We start from the raw sequence: 14,596 nt of genomic DNA on the forward strand, positions 1-14,596 counted from the left end.
CAGCGCTCCAAAGACAATAATTATCATTATTTGTGACTGTCACCTTGAGAAATCCAAGCTCTGTGCAAGATGTCACCAGTTAAGAGAATATCACAAAAAGGGTCCCTGGAGGATGTGTTGTTTACCCTCTCCTGGGTTGGATAAAGAAGCTGAGATGTTTTATTCAGACAATCTCTGAGCTACAATATTACCCCTTTTAAAAGGTAATTCATGAATCCTTACTCCATAGAAAAACACAGCTGAGAGTCCCACTGATGCTCCAATTTTTTGGAATAAAATGCAATTCCCGTCAGGAGGCTGCTTTTGATGAGCCATGAGGTCACCAGGGAAAGAAATATCCGTGTGTGGAGTCAAGCACTCACTTTGTGCTCAGGGGACAATCATTTGGTCACACAAGTGCATCTAAAACCTATAGAAATTCTATGTCATGTGAGAAACAGCCACAAAGCAAAAATGGATCTTCCTGCATGGAATTCCCTTTCTATCTGGAAATGTCTCTGAGGGAGAAGAGAAGAGAAGAGAAGAGAAGAGAAGAGAAGAGAAGAGAAGAGAAGAGAAGAGAAGAGAAGAGAAGAGAAGAGAAGAGAAGAGAAGAGAAGAGAAGAGAAGAGAAGAGAAGAGAAGAGAAGAGAAGAGAAGAGAAGAGAAGAGAAGAGAAGAGAAGAGAAGATTTCAGTTGGAAGTGACCTACAGTGACTCTCTAATCCAACTGCCCGACCACCTAAGGACTGATCAAAAGTTAAACCTTGTTATAAATGGCATTATCCAAATATATCTTAAGCACTGACAGATTTGGAACACCAATCACCTGTCTGGGAAGCCTGTCCCAATATTTGACTGCCCCCTCTATGAATAAATCCCTCCTAATTTCTAGTTTGAGATGGGGTGTTCAGCACCTCTTTTTTTCTTTCATCCATGTCTTTTATTCAGTGTCATTTCTCAGCTTGCCATGATTCCATGGATTTTTCCAAGCTTTAGAGCTCAACCATGCTCCACCCCACAAGCAGACAGCTGGGTCCCTCACCCTGAACTGCTCAGGGAGGCTCTGTTCAAGCTGAGAATTCCTGAGCCAGTGATGGAATCCATCCTGATCCATGTCCCAACCTCTGAACCGTGGTGCCAGCAGTGTTTGGATTAGGAGCCCTGGGGAGTGGCTGGGTTTTTCTGGGAAGGCCAGGACAGCAGGAGCATGGAAGGATGGATGGATGGATGGATGGATGGATAGAATGATGGATGGATGGATGGATGGATGGATGGATGGATGGATGGATGGATGGATGGATGGATGCTGTGTTCTTGTTTCTCCCTCCCTTGTTGCTCAATAACCTCGTTTATTTTGGCAGCCTCTTGCCAACCCTGGAGGCCAAGGAAGAGTTGCTGGGTTTTATGGAATCCTGTAATCATCCAGACTCTGGAACAACATGTGATAACATTATTGGTCCATTAAGGATTAAGTGCACCTGAGCTTAATGAGGTTGTTAGGAGTTTGTATAAGCTGACTATAAGCCCCCAGATGTTTGCAGCTGGATTGGCTCCAAGATCCTCATGCTTTGTTTTTGGAGACAAGGAGTGACAAAGTCACCTCCTCCCAGCACTGTGGCAGAAATAACCCCAGGAAATGTCCCTGCCATGTCCTGGGTTCACTCAATCCCAAGGGAATGAGTATCCCATGGGAATGGGTGGCAGCAGGTTCCTCTCTGCAGCCCAGGCAGGTCCAGTCCAGAGCGGGATCATTTTTTTCCTGATCACAGGAGGAGAAATGAGGCTGAACCATCCCTGTTCCTCATTTTATAGCATTGCTTCTCTCCTGGAAACTCAAAGTTCTGTCCCTGGGCTGTATCCTGCCATCCTACAGGTCTGGAAAAATACATGGAATTAGTCACCACTGGAGTAAACAGCTTTTGAAGGAAAGCAGGCCCATGGCAAACCTGAGCTGTTTAAATGCAGCACTGTTATTTCCAATGGTTTTTTTAAAAATTCCTCACGAGGCTTTATCCCACTCTATTTTTGGGATCCAGATGTAGGTTTTCCTTATAAATAGCTGCATATTCTAATTCCAGCTGATAACTGGGACAAGGATGCACTGGGCATCCAGACCTTGGTTTTGGAGGGTGGAGAATGCAACATTTCCAGCCAAGCTTTCTGTGAGATCCTTCTCTCAGGAAAACTTTGCACCTGGAAAGTGTCCCAAATTCCTTGGATACAATCAAATGGGAGCACTGGGAAGGATTCATTGCCAAGATAACAAATTATTGGAACAAGGCTTTGAAGCTCTACAACAACTTTTCCTCTGAGGAACTCACAGCCTGAATTTAGGCAGAAAAACTTCAGTATTAAATCTGGCTGATAAATATTCCCCTCATTTCAGAGTCAAGGAAGCTGTGTCATAAACTGTTGTGTGTGACACTGAACCAAAGCCCTTTGCAGAAGTTCATAAAATAAAAAAATCTCAGTGTGGTTTGTGAAGAAATTCAAATAATTAATTACTCAAAAAATTCAGGTGGTAAACATGTCTCGGCAAACAGGAACAATTCTGTTTAAAATAAAGGGTAAATTTTGATTGGAATTTAGGAAGGAATTCTTCCTTGTGAGGGTGGTGAAGCCCTGGCACAGGTTGCCCAGAGAAGCTGTGGCTGCCCCTGGATCCCTGGAAGTGTCCAAGGACATTTTGGATGGGGCTTGGAGCAACCTGGGATAGTGGGAGGTGTCCCTGCCCATGGCAGGGGGTTGGAACTGGATGATGTTGAAGTCCTTTCCAACTCAAACCATTTCATTATCCCATGAAATATTGTTCATCCATGAATAAGGGAGAACCCCACCTTCACCTTACTGTAGCCTAAGAAAAGTCCATAAAACTCCATAATTCACCAAAAATGGGCTTGGAACAGCATTTCCATCCACATGTTGAGAAAAGCAGATGAATCATCCCCCAAATTAGCCCCGGGGGTTGGACCACAGACTCCAGAGCTGCCTTCCAACCTCTGGATCCATACTGGGAGGCAACTCCTTTTATTCCTGCTCTACCCCCAAAACACCTTTCACATAGCTCAGCTGCTGTCACATGCAGGTGGATATCTCTCCAAACATCAGCAAGAGTTTCCATTCTCCCTTGGATCCCTGTGCCGGGTCCAAGTCCTTCCCAGTTTGTTTGCAAAGGGGATGGTGGGGTTGCCACAGGGAGCAGGGATTTGCAAATCCATAACCACGGCCTGGTGACACAGCCCTGCCCTTGAGGGCCTGAGTCACATTGACATGACACAGCCTTGAAGTCAAAGATAATCTCCTTATATAACCACAGGGAGCCTCCTCGGAGTGAAGATTTGTTCTTAACATCAGTTTTGAAAAAACTTCCTGGATTTTATCAGCGCACGTTTCTGCTTCCTGGTCTAGGCACGGCTCTGCTTGCAAACTGGGATGCTCACTCTGGGCACATCTATCCAGATTTTTTTGGTGGGTTTTTGTTTTTTTTTTTCCAGGAAAGTAAGTGCATGGACAGGCTGGGAGAACTGGGGCTGTTCACCTTGAGAAGACAAAACTCCAGGGAGACCTTAGAGCTCCTTCTGGTGCCTAAATGGGGTTCAAGAGAGCTGGACAGTGACTGTGGATAAGGGATGGAGGGACAGGACACAGGGAATGGCTTCCCACTGCCAGAGAGCAGGGATAGATGGGATACTGGGAAGGAATTCTTCCCTGTATGGGTGGCACAGGTTTCCCAGAGAAGCTGTGGCTGCCCCATCCTTGGAAATGTCCAAGGCCAGGTTGAACAGGGATTGGAGCAACCTGGGATATTGGAAGGTGTCCCTGTCCCAGGGAATTAGAGGGATTAACTTCCAGACAGAACAACTCAAGCACTGTTAAAATTCAGACTTTCAGCAAAGGGCTTGTTTTATGCAGGGACATAAAAGAAAATCTCGGTGCCTCCTCCTCAGGATGTCACTGAAGGCTTCTGCAATCCCAACAGGAAATCACAACTGCCTTGGCCTCTTGGGACACTTCCTCCAAGGCAGAATTAGCAAACACCCTGGACTGATTCTATCCTGCAAGGATTGGAAGCACGACACAGATCCCTGTTTTTCATTCTGGCACGGCTGTTTGCTGATTCCCAGATTCCTGAGCTATATCCTGCAGTCACCAATTGGATTTTACCTGGAGGGCTTCCAAGAGGGAATTCACCTGCTTTTGACTCTGGGGACAGGGAAAAAAAACCAAAATATATTCAGATAAATATTGTAGGGAGCTTATCTCAGTGTACAGCGAGGTTGTGTTTATCCAGAGTCCTGCCTGAGCCCTACTGCTCCCGAGGGAATCTGTTTAGACAGATCCAGGCCCTTGGGAAGGTGTCTCAGGCTGGGAGCTGAAGCAACAAACCAGAACCAGGTTGTTCTACAAAATTTCATGCCTAAGCTGAGCTAGGAGGAAAACACAGATCATTTTACTAATTCCCACTAACAAAATATGAGGTGGGAACTCATTGCAGATCCAAACAAGAGTCAGGAAGGTGTGGGGTGGATGTCTGCTCCAAAGCCAGTGTCCACGGACCAAGCAAAGCCCTGCTTGAATTCCTCAGGCAGCTTTTGACAAGTTATCCATCTCTCCCTGAAGTTCTCCTTGCCTTTTGTCTGAAATATGAACCCTTGTCCTCTCCCAGTGTTTCAAAAAAGGTCTCGAAAAGACTGAGCCAAACTCTTCCAAACACAAGAGGCAAACCCAAAGGGTTGGGAGAGCTTGGGGAGGAAAAAAAAAAAAAAGGAGCAAAAGACTCATTCCTAAACTAATGCAGGGAAACCTTCAGAGAGAGCTTTCAACAGCCCCCAAGAGTGAGGAGGGTTAGAAAAAACAGATGGACCTGGAGATCAACTGGATGAGGAGGGAATTAAATTTCAGCAAAAATGAACCCCAAAAAAATGTGGCTACTGGGGGGAAATAAATAATCAGAGACATTTCCAGAAGCAGGAAGTTGAGGACAGCTTCAAACCAGGTGAAACAGAGCTAATATATTAATTAATACATTATTTTTTATATCAGAAAAGATACAAACCACAGAGAGGTTCAGGTTGATGTTTTCACCACGGAGCATCACCCCGAGTTTGGAGAGCCCAGGGAGGGGGTGACACCAAAGCCTCACCCACACAGATTTTCTGCCTTTCAGCCCAGATCTTCCCCCACAGCCACGATCCCTGCAGGGAACAGCTGGAATGTGGCAAACACGCTGCCAAACTGGCCACGGATCAAAGGGGTGAGGCACCCGTGGCCAAGGAAGGGAGGGGAGGATCAGCTCCTCCTCAGAGCCATGACGGCTGAAGGGTGGCTGCAATCAGCCGTGTCTGATGATTTTTTGGAGGGTGTGGATCTCAAAATGTTCTCCGTGGTTCGAGAGAGTCATAAACGTGCAGGGCTGAAGGACACAGTGGGAAATGTCACCTCTTGCCCCAAATGAAGTCGTGGGATAAGTGTTGGGAATTCCCAGGTTTCTCCCAGGGGCACCTCTTGGGTCAACCCATCCCTGGCTCTGGGGTCTGTGACTTTGGCAGAGCTGGAGAAATCCCCACCAAGGAGCTTCCATGGAATCATGGAATGGTTTGGGTTGGAAGGGAGCTTCAAGATAATTTCATTCCAACCCCCTGCCATGGGCAGGGACACCTTCCACTATCCCAAGCTGCTCCAAGCCCCATCCAACCCGGCCTTGGACACTTCCAGGGATCCAGGGGCAGCCACAGCTTCTCTGGGAAATCTGTGCCAGGGCCTCATCATCCTCCCAGGGAAGAATTTCTTCCCTGTGTAGAAAGCCTGGAAATGCTGGTGTTTGTGTTCCAGTGATCCCAGTGAGACCATGATTCACAGGGAGCTCAGGTTGGAAAGGCAACCTCAGAATGTTCCTAATCCAAACTTCTGTTCCAACCTCCCAGTTTTGAGGTCAGCCCAAGTTTCTCAGGACTTCACTGGTCTAGGCCATGAAAACTTCCCAAGGATGGGAATTGCACCACCTCTCTTGGAAACCTCACGTGCCACGTGGAAGAGTTTATATCACATTTGGATTGGTTATCCCAAATATCAGGAGCAGGGTGATAATTGGAGGAGGATATTTTTGCTGGACCTCGGAAAGGGGATTATGGGAAAATGCAGAACCAGAGTGGGAGGGATCAAAATGTAGGAGCACAGAGCAACACACAAGGAATTGCAGATGGTGTGCTGGAGGATTAAAGCAAGGGGGAAACTCTTTCCACTGATATCCAAATTCAGGGAAAATTCAGCATTCCCAGTAAAGACAGATTTGTATAAAGGGAGTTGATGAAAGAAATGTTGATAGAAAGTCACTGCCAGTGAGGGATAATGGGAAATGTCTCATCCATCTGTTGTGGGACTGACCCCAAAACCCAACTCTGTTAACTGTTAAACAATATTGAAAGATGGAGTTTAGAAGCAAAAAAAAAAGAGGAAAATTAAACGTGATTACAACCATTTTAACACAAGATTCTTTTTATTCTGCTCAAAGGGTACAGACAACATGAAATTTTAACCTCTCTGGAACAGATCATTGGCATGGGAAGTTCAGTCTCCTGCCTCATGTTTTGGGCACAGAATGTGTCCTTAATTTTTTGGGTACAAAGAAGGAGATCTAGGAAGAACAGCAGAAAATGATGGGGTGGAGAGGGCCTGCTCTAAGGAGGTAAGGAAGGCTCTACTCAAGGTTTTTTGCCTTAAATATACTTCACACATTTGAATTTTTTACTTCAAACCCAACCAGACCAGCACAGCAGAGAAACTCTACAGTAAATTTCGTGGGAGTTGTTGAAAAATCAATTAAACATTTGAGTTGGGCTTTCCTGAGTTCTGCTTCTCTCTTAGTTGTGGGAAAAGCATGGATATTAAAAAAAAATAAAAAATTGGGAGTTGTTAAGTGTTGTTCACGAGGCATCCACATAGAAAGCTGGGCTGGTGGCTGGTGGCGGGGGGGTGGTTTAATTTTCTTCATGGAATTTTCAGAATAAACGACTCCCCATCATCCCCTCACAGTCTTGTCCAGAAAAAGGCCCAGAGGGAACCTGCCAGGACCCCAACTGGCCAGGCACTGGCGTTCAAACTTGCTGCTCCATCGTAGTTGCACAGGTCAGAGTAGCAGCAGGTGACAGGACGTGTCATCCCGATGTTATCCACACTAGAGGGCTCACAGCTGGAGGCACACATCTTGGTGACAGTGGAGACTCCTATGGGGGGATAAACTATGGCAAAGAAAAAAAAATCAGGAGCAGTTAGGACTGGGAAAAACAGAGGAGAGCATCACCATTCTTTTTTGTCTTCTGATGACCGGGAGTTGGTGTCATAGGATTAGAGAATGGTTTGGGTTGGAAAGGAGATTAAAGATCATCAAATCCCTGTCTCTCTGCCATGGGGCACCTTCCACTGTCCCAGGTTGCTCCAAGCCCTGTCCAACCTGGCCTTGGACACTTCCAGGGATGGGACAGCCACAGCTTCTCTGGGAAACCTCTGCCAGGGCCTCACCACCTTCACAGGAAGGAATTTCTTCCTAATATCCAATCTAAACTCACCTTCTTTAGGTTTAAAGCCACTCCCTGTTTTCCTATCACCACGTGACCTTGCAAAAAGTTAAAATCTTATTTCTGAGCATTAACCAGGAGCTTGCATTCATCGAATATTCCCTCACACAAACACTGCTTCCCACAACAGCAGGAGAGCTGGAGCTCCCAGTAGAGTTCTTTCCCACATATAAGTAGGAAGAGGAACCACACCAGCACTGTCAAAACACTGAATCCTATTAAAAGCATGGCTAAAGAAGGAATTGTCCTTACCATCCTCCAGGGAATACATCGTAGTCTTGCACATGGTCTCCTCCTTTGAGCAGTTCTCAATTGTCTGGCACTTGTCAACTGAGGTCAAATCCCTGCACGTGTAACACTGCAAGGAGTGTCCTGTGAGGAGGGAAAACAAGGCTGGCCTCAGTGTGGGCTCTGTCTGTGCCCCTCCAGGTGTCTCCTGGGGGGGATTTTCCGAAATAATCGTGCTGAGAATGGGAATGGGATAATAGAACGTGTTCGGACATGTGGAAATGAGAAACACAAAGGTCTGGTGGTCAAAACACAGCTTCAGGTCGGGTTCAGATGCCTTGTGATGAGTCAAACAAGACAGAGCCACACACACAGGAGACCCTGTGACACAGGAAGGAGCTTGGGGTGATTTAATTCTCTGTTTTCTGGACCTACGTCTCTCCTTGACTTTAGTAGAGCATCAGTAAGAGATCCCAGACTCCCAAATTCCCAGAATCACAAAATGGGAGAGGTTAGAAGGGGCCTCTGGAGCTCCACCAGCCCAATCCCTGCCCTCAGGCAGGACCACCTGAAGCCTCTTGTCCAGGACTGTCTCCAGGTGGGGTTCTAAAATCTCCAAGGATGGAGATTCTGCAACTTCCCTGGGAAACCTCTGCCAGTGCTCAGTCAGCCTCACAGTCACAAAGTGTTTCCTGATGTTTCCTGGGTTTCAGTTTGTGTCCTTTGCCCGGTCCTGGTACAGGGAATCACTGAAAGGAGCCTGTCTCTGTCCTCTTTGCTATCACCCTTCAGGAGTTTACAGATAAGATTACCAATTTGAACCTTCACTTCTCCAGCCTGAGAAGTCCCAGCTTTTGCTCAGAAGAGAGATGTCCACCCAGCCCACACCTCCACTGCTTGTCTATGAGGATCTTGGAACAAGTTTCCTAAAGAGGTTGTGGACTTCTCCATTCCTAGAAGTGTTCCAGGCCAGGTTGGAGAGGGCTTGGAGCAACCTGGGATAGTGGAGGGTGTTCCCTGCCCATGGCATCCATGCATGGATGGTCTGCAGTTCCCTTCCAACCCAAACCATTCCCTGATTCCATGATCTTACAGGAGAGAGCATCAAAGTCTTTCCTGAAGTCCAGGTGGAAATTTCCACAGCTCATCCCTTGCCTACCAGGTCAGTCACTTCAGCACAGAAATTTGTCACCTTGGTCAGGTTTGTCCCCTTGGTGAAGGATCTGGATACACACACAAGAAAAGTCAGACTTGGACGTGAGTTGCAGCAGTGAGAATTTCCTCTGGTGCTTCCAGCTCTTCCCAAAGGCTGGAGGGTGTCCCTGACAGGAGGAATTTGCCTCCATCACAAGAACAAACTGAGCACAACCCTTCCCCTTGTGCTGAGATTCTGGATTTGTGAGAAGAATGTGTGAGGGGTTATTTTAAATCATGGAACAGTTTGGGTTGGAAGAGACCTTAAAAACTTCCAGTTCCAGACCCTTGCCATGAGCAGGGACACCTTCCACAATCCCAGGTTGCTCCAGACCCTGTCCAACATGGCCTTGGACACTTCCAGGGATCCAGGGGCAGCCACAGCTTCTCTGGGAAAACCTGTTCTAGGATCCCACCACCCTCACAGAGAAGAATTAAAGCAGACAGCATCACCATGAATGGATTGCATGTGACAGAGGCAGAGACCACAGACACGAAATTTGTTACTCAAGAATCCAAATCCATCCTGAGCCAGCTCCTCCTGCCTTGTCCATCACTGCTTCAGTGATGTTCCTCATCCCTGTAAAGCTGTAAAGCCCTTGAGAGCTGCAGGTGCTTCTCAGCTCCTACAACCACAGAAAAATCACACCCCAAATCTTCCAGTGCCTAAAGTCTTCTGAGATGCAAATTTCGGAGAAAACCACTGAAGATCCCAGATCGTTGTGACACAGAGCACTCCAAGCTAAATATATCAAATCAAAACAGTGTCTGGTGCTTCCTATCACCAAAAAAACCCCAAAAACATTTTTCCACAAGTTTTTCAGGGCATTTTGCTCTCTGTGGGGTTTTCTGAGGAACCCAACATTTGATCTGAGTCCTCTCCTCTAGATGCTCTCTTCCACCCCCCAACAGACACCTCAAAGTGTGCGTTACAACCACACTGATGTGTTTTGGTGCCATCACACCCCAGCAGCCCCTCTTTGGTCTGGGAAGCCCTTGTCACCCCGTCTGTGTGACATTCCTGCTGAAATTCATTAAACCTCGCTGAAAAGGAGAAATGATTCAGCTCCTCCCAGCACAGCTCCAACGGGATGTCAGCAGGCTCAGGCAAACAAGTCACCCTGTGAAAATAGACACCATCCTAATTAATGAGCCAGAAAAAGCCCTTTTCTAAACAAACACAGCAATTTTCCTGCTAAAGCAAACTTTATTCTCGTGCTTTGCCCGTCGTGACCTGATGCTTTGTTTGCACTAATTCCACGCCTGACAGTTGTGAAATTCATCTTCAGGAAGAAGCATCGTTCTTAGTCTCACATTTTGTGATGCTGGACAAATCCAACCCACAGGATTTGTGTTCCTCTCTGAAAAGAAAACCGAACAAGCCACCACCTGTTTCTCCTCTGCAGAGTCTGCTCAGCAAGGAGGGAGGACTGAAAATGTCCTTGCATAAGAAGGAAATAAATAGGAGTTAAAAAATCCTAACAAAGCACCATATGATAAAATCAGACCCAGCACTGTCTGGATCTGAGAACATCCCAGTGAACAGTCACAGATCCTGGACTGTTCCTGATCATGAATTATCTTGGACATCCAGGAGAACACCAACAAAGCTTGGGACCATCATTTTTGTCCAATAAATTGGTGTGGTGGCAGAAACAAGGGACAGAAAGGGTGAAGGGAGGATCATGGAATCATGGAATGGAATCATAGAATGGTTTGGGTTGGAAGGGACCTTTATGATCATGGAATTCCACCCCCTGCCATGGCCAGGGACACCCTCCACTGGACCAGGCTGCTCCAAGCCCTGCCCAACCTGGCCTTGGACACTTCCAGGAATGAGCATCCACAACTTTTTGGGGTAACCTGTTCCAGTGCCTCACTTTGATCTCTAAGGTCCCTCCTAACCCCAACCATTCCATGATTCCATGATAAAAATCAGCCCTGGAGTACCTCGGCCACCAGCAGTGTCCCAGCTCATCTTTCCCATTTCTAACAGCTATAATTGGATAAATCCCACATGTAACATTTTTGGAGAGCTCCCACACACTCTGCATGGAACATTCAGGGCTAAGTATCAAAAAAAGTACAGAAAGTTAAAAATAACATTAAAAAAATAAAAAAGAATGAAATTAAGCACGAACATGGGAAAAGTGAGAGTGGGAATTTGCATTAAAGGAATGATATGGTTTAATCACACTCTGCCTTGTGAAACTTCCTAAAGAGCCTGACCTGACAATCCCAATGGCACCATCACCACCCTGAACATATGGAAATATTCCAAAGACTTTTTTCTTTTTTCTTGAAAACTGCCTAAAGTGGGAGACGTGGCTTTCAGAGGGAACGCGGCGCATCCCATCCCATCACACTGCACCTCCTGAAGGAGTCTGGATAAATCCCAGCAGGAACTCACCCAAATCCATGCAAGTGACAGCAGCCAACAGAAGAGACAGGAACACTTTCATCTTGCACAGTTCTCGTTGTCTGCTCACTGGATTGTCACCACTCTTCACTGGTGTCACACGTCCTGGTGATTTGCCGTGCACTGATTCCGTCCCCACATCCAAATCTACTGGGAAAACGACTCTCATTGAGCTATAAATGAGTTGAAGGAGCTCCAAAGCAGGCCCCACCTCTTCCTACTCCGTCATCTCTTTTCATGTTCCTTGGAGAAGAAAATTCGCTTTTGCAGGGTGGACAATGGTTTGGGTTGGTTAAGCCTGGTTTTCTGTGTCCAAGCAGGATATGGAAGCCTCAGGGTGTTAAATAATCCTGGTATCCAGGTCTTGTCTTGCAGCTTGGGGATATTGCCTCTCCTTTTTTGGAGTGGTTTCAAGAAATCCTGGGTGCAAAAGCCTTAGTGGGTGTGAATATCAAGGAATTGAAACTCGTGGGGTTTTCTCCTCTGCGTCTTCACCTTCAGTGGGGTCCAGAGTTTATCAGGAGGAGGAGAATCATGGAATGGTTTGGATTGGATGGGATCACCTCATTCCAAACCCTCTCCATGGCCAAGGACACCTTCCACTAGATCAGGTTGCTCCAAGCTTTGTCCAGCCTGGTCTAGAAGCAGAAATCTGATTTTCAATCCCCCACTCACTGGAAAAAGCATGGAGCACTGGAGAAAAAAACAGGACCAGGACCTGAAAGTCTTGGCCAAAGGAATCTCTCAGGCTCATTATCCTGAGGAAGGATGGAATGGAGAAGCCCCTCTGCTCTGAGCCAACCCTCTCCAAGTGTGATTGCAAGCTCATGACTTTTTTGCTTCCCAAACATTTTTCCAGTCCCAACCCTGCTGCCCCAGGCACCAGCTGGATTTTCCTGCACCTCAGGCCAGCTCTGTGCTAGGAAATCCTCCTCCAACATGTGACGAGCAAGTCCAGGTGTGGAATTGCAAAAATTGGGAAGGAAGAACATTTTGGTGGCTATGCCAGGCACCCTCTCAACACAGCCTTTGAGTAAGGAATGGGAAAAGCTGAATCCAGGATGGTGTTGGAGATATCCCCACCACTTTCGTTATTCCACCATTGAAAGGAACTTTATTCAGGGTTATTCACTTGAACTCCTGGAATCGTGGAATCATTAAGGTTGGGAAAGATGTCAGGATCATCACATTCAGAGTCAAACCAGCACCACCACTATTTTCTCCACTAAACCCTGTCCTCAAGTGCCACATCCAGGTTTTTTGAGCGCTTCCAGGGTCGTGACTCCATCACACATCTGGAACCTGTTCCAATGCCTGACAACCCTTTCTGCAAAGAAATTTTTCCTAATATCCAGTCTAAACTTTCCCTGATAAGACTCGAGGCTAATTTGTCTTGTCCTGCCTTGGAATGTTAAAAGTTTGTCTAGGAATGCTGGATAAAAAAATCCAACCATCATCTTTCCAAATTTAAAGCTCCAGAATCATGGAATGGCTTGGGATGGAAGGGAATTTAAAGAGCATCCAGTCCCAACCTCCTTCCATAGGCAGGGACACCTTCCACTATCCCAGGCTGCTCCAAATCCCATCCAGCCCAGCCTTGGACACTTCCAGGGATCCAGAGGCAGCCACAGCTTCTCTCAAATTTCATCCCAGAGCTTCCCTACCCTCACAAGCAAGAATTTTTCCTTAATATCCAATCTAAAGGTGGTCTCAGCATTTCAGCAATCCCTGCTGCTTTTCCAAACACCACTTCTGGGTGATTTCCATCCTCAGGAATTCCGACGGATTGTTTTCACAGCTGCCTCTCTAATACAGTAATTATGTGGATTATGAGAGCTAAGCAGTTATTTCCAGCCTCAAAAATTACCTAGGGAAAGACATTTAGGTATATTCCATGTCTGGCATTCCTCGTGTTCAGCAGAAAAGGTTCTAATCCTATTAAAAAGGCAAAATCCTCCGATGGTGTTTGCCTTGTGCGTAAGGAAAAAAAAAAAAAAAAAAGAAAATAGAAAAACATGGATGGGGTGTGGCTTCTGGTTTCTGGTATTAAGTGGCCTCAAACAATGTGTGTTAAATGAGTGGTTTCACCTGCACAGCTGAAATGTGATCTCCCTCGCCTTAGAAAATCTTGGATGGAAGAATCTCTGCCACCACCCTGCTCTAAATCCTGTTCCCTCCTTCAATCCCGAGGGTGGTTTTGGGGGGATGTCAACACACCTTGTTTATGGTTTCAGTCGATCTTATCTGAGTCCTGAAATGTTTCTTCTTTAATGCACACCCTGTGCTGCTGCTTTGCAGGGCTAGCAACTCAGCAAAAAAAAACAAAAAAGAAAAAAAGAAAACAAGAAAAAAAGAAAAAAAGAAAAAAAGAAAAAGAAAAAGAAAAAGAAAAAGAAAAAGAAAAAGAAAAAGACCCAGACAAAACAAAACAAAAAAAATCACAACAAAAACCAAGAACTAATGAGAACATTAAAATATTATTTTGTTGAATTGCTTTTATTATTATGTAAGAAACCACAACTTGTTCTAGGGGGGGAGTTCCCACTAATTACAGGAATTTTAAAACTTAAAAGACACATAATCTACATAAATCTGCCTTGTCACAAGATGGATTTTTTAAAAATAGACAGTTTATCTGTTCAAAGGGAAATTAATATAACAACTCTCTTCACATGAGTTTGTTGTCATAACTAAAAGGAAAAGTTCAGCCAAGTGTTTACTTCCAGCCTGGGAATCCCGTGCCAAATCCTCTTTTCCTGTCCCACCTCTCCTGCTGAGGCACTCTCAGGGTGGAGTCATCTTCATCAGACCTGCCTCACTTTTATCCAGCCTGGAAATCTCCAAATCCCACAACCTCCCAGGCTGCCCAGTTCCATTGCAAATCCTCAAATTCCCCATCCACCTCCAGGGCAGAGTTTCAGGGACCAAGGGCTGCAGGCACCGAGAGCCTTCTTGACTTGATGATTTTGAGCTCTCCATATTCATTACTCTAATCAGCTCTTGATGTATCTCCTATGAATCCCAAATTTGCAGAGCAGGCAGGTGCAGGAGTGAAAGATGGGATTGGATTTAAGGGTGGAGGGGTGCTGACATGACACTGTCATGTTCTAGTGCTCAGCTTTTGTTGGAAGAGGACTTAAAGATCATCCCATTCCATCCCTTGCCCTGGGCAGGGACATCTTCCACTATCCCAGGCTGA

At 46.1% G+C, this 14,596-nt stretch overlaps 1 protein-coding gene across 1 annotated transcript; it reads right to left on the bottom strand.

The window, feature by feature from the left end:
• Positions 1-6,495: 6,495 nt before the first annotated feature.
• Positions 6,496-12,288, bottom strand: LOC106855614 (ly6/PLAUR domain-containing protein 2-like). The gene is made up of 3 exons (XM_014880448.2): positions 11,389-12,288; positions 7,809-7,928; positions 6,496-7,220 (listed from the first exon to the last, which is right to left on the bottom strand). The coding sequence occupies exons 1-3, from the start codon at positions 11,564-11,566 to the stop codon at positions 7,009-7,011; spliced, it is 510 nt and encodes a 169-aa protein (XP_014735934.2). The 5' UTR covers positions 11,567-12,288; the 3' UTR covers positions 6,496-7,008.
• Positions 12,289-14,596: the final 2,308 nt, after the last annotated feature.

Source organism: Sturnus vulgaris, chromosome 1 (genome assembly GCF_052056855.1).
Source record: "Sturnus vulgaris isolate bStuVul1 chromosome 1, bStuVul1.hap1, whole genome shotgun sequence".
NCBI lineage: Eukaryota > Metazoa > Chordata > Aves > Passeriformes > Sturnidae > Sturnus > Sturnus vulgaris.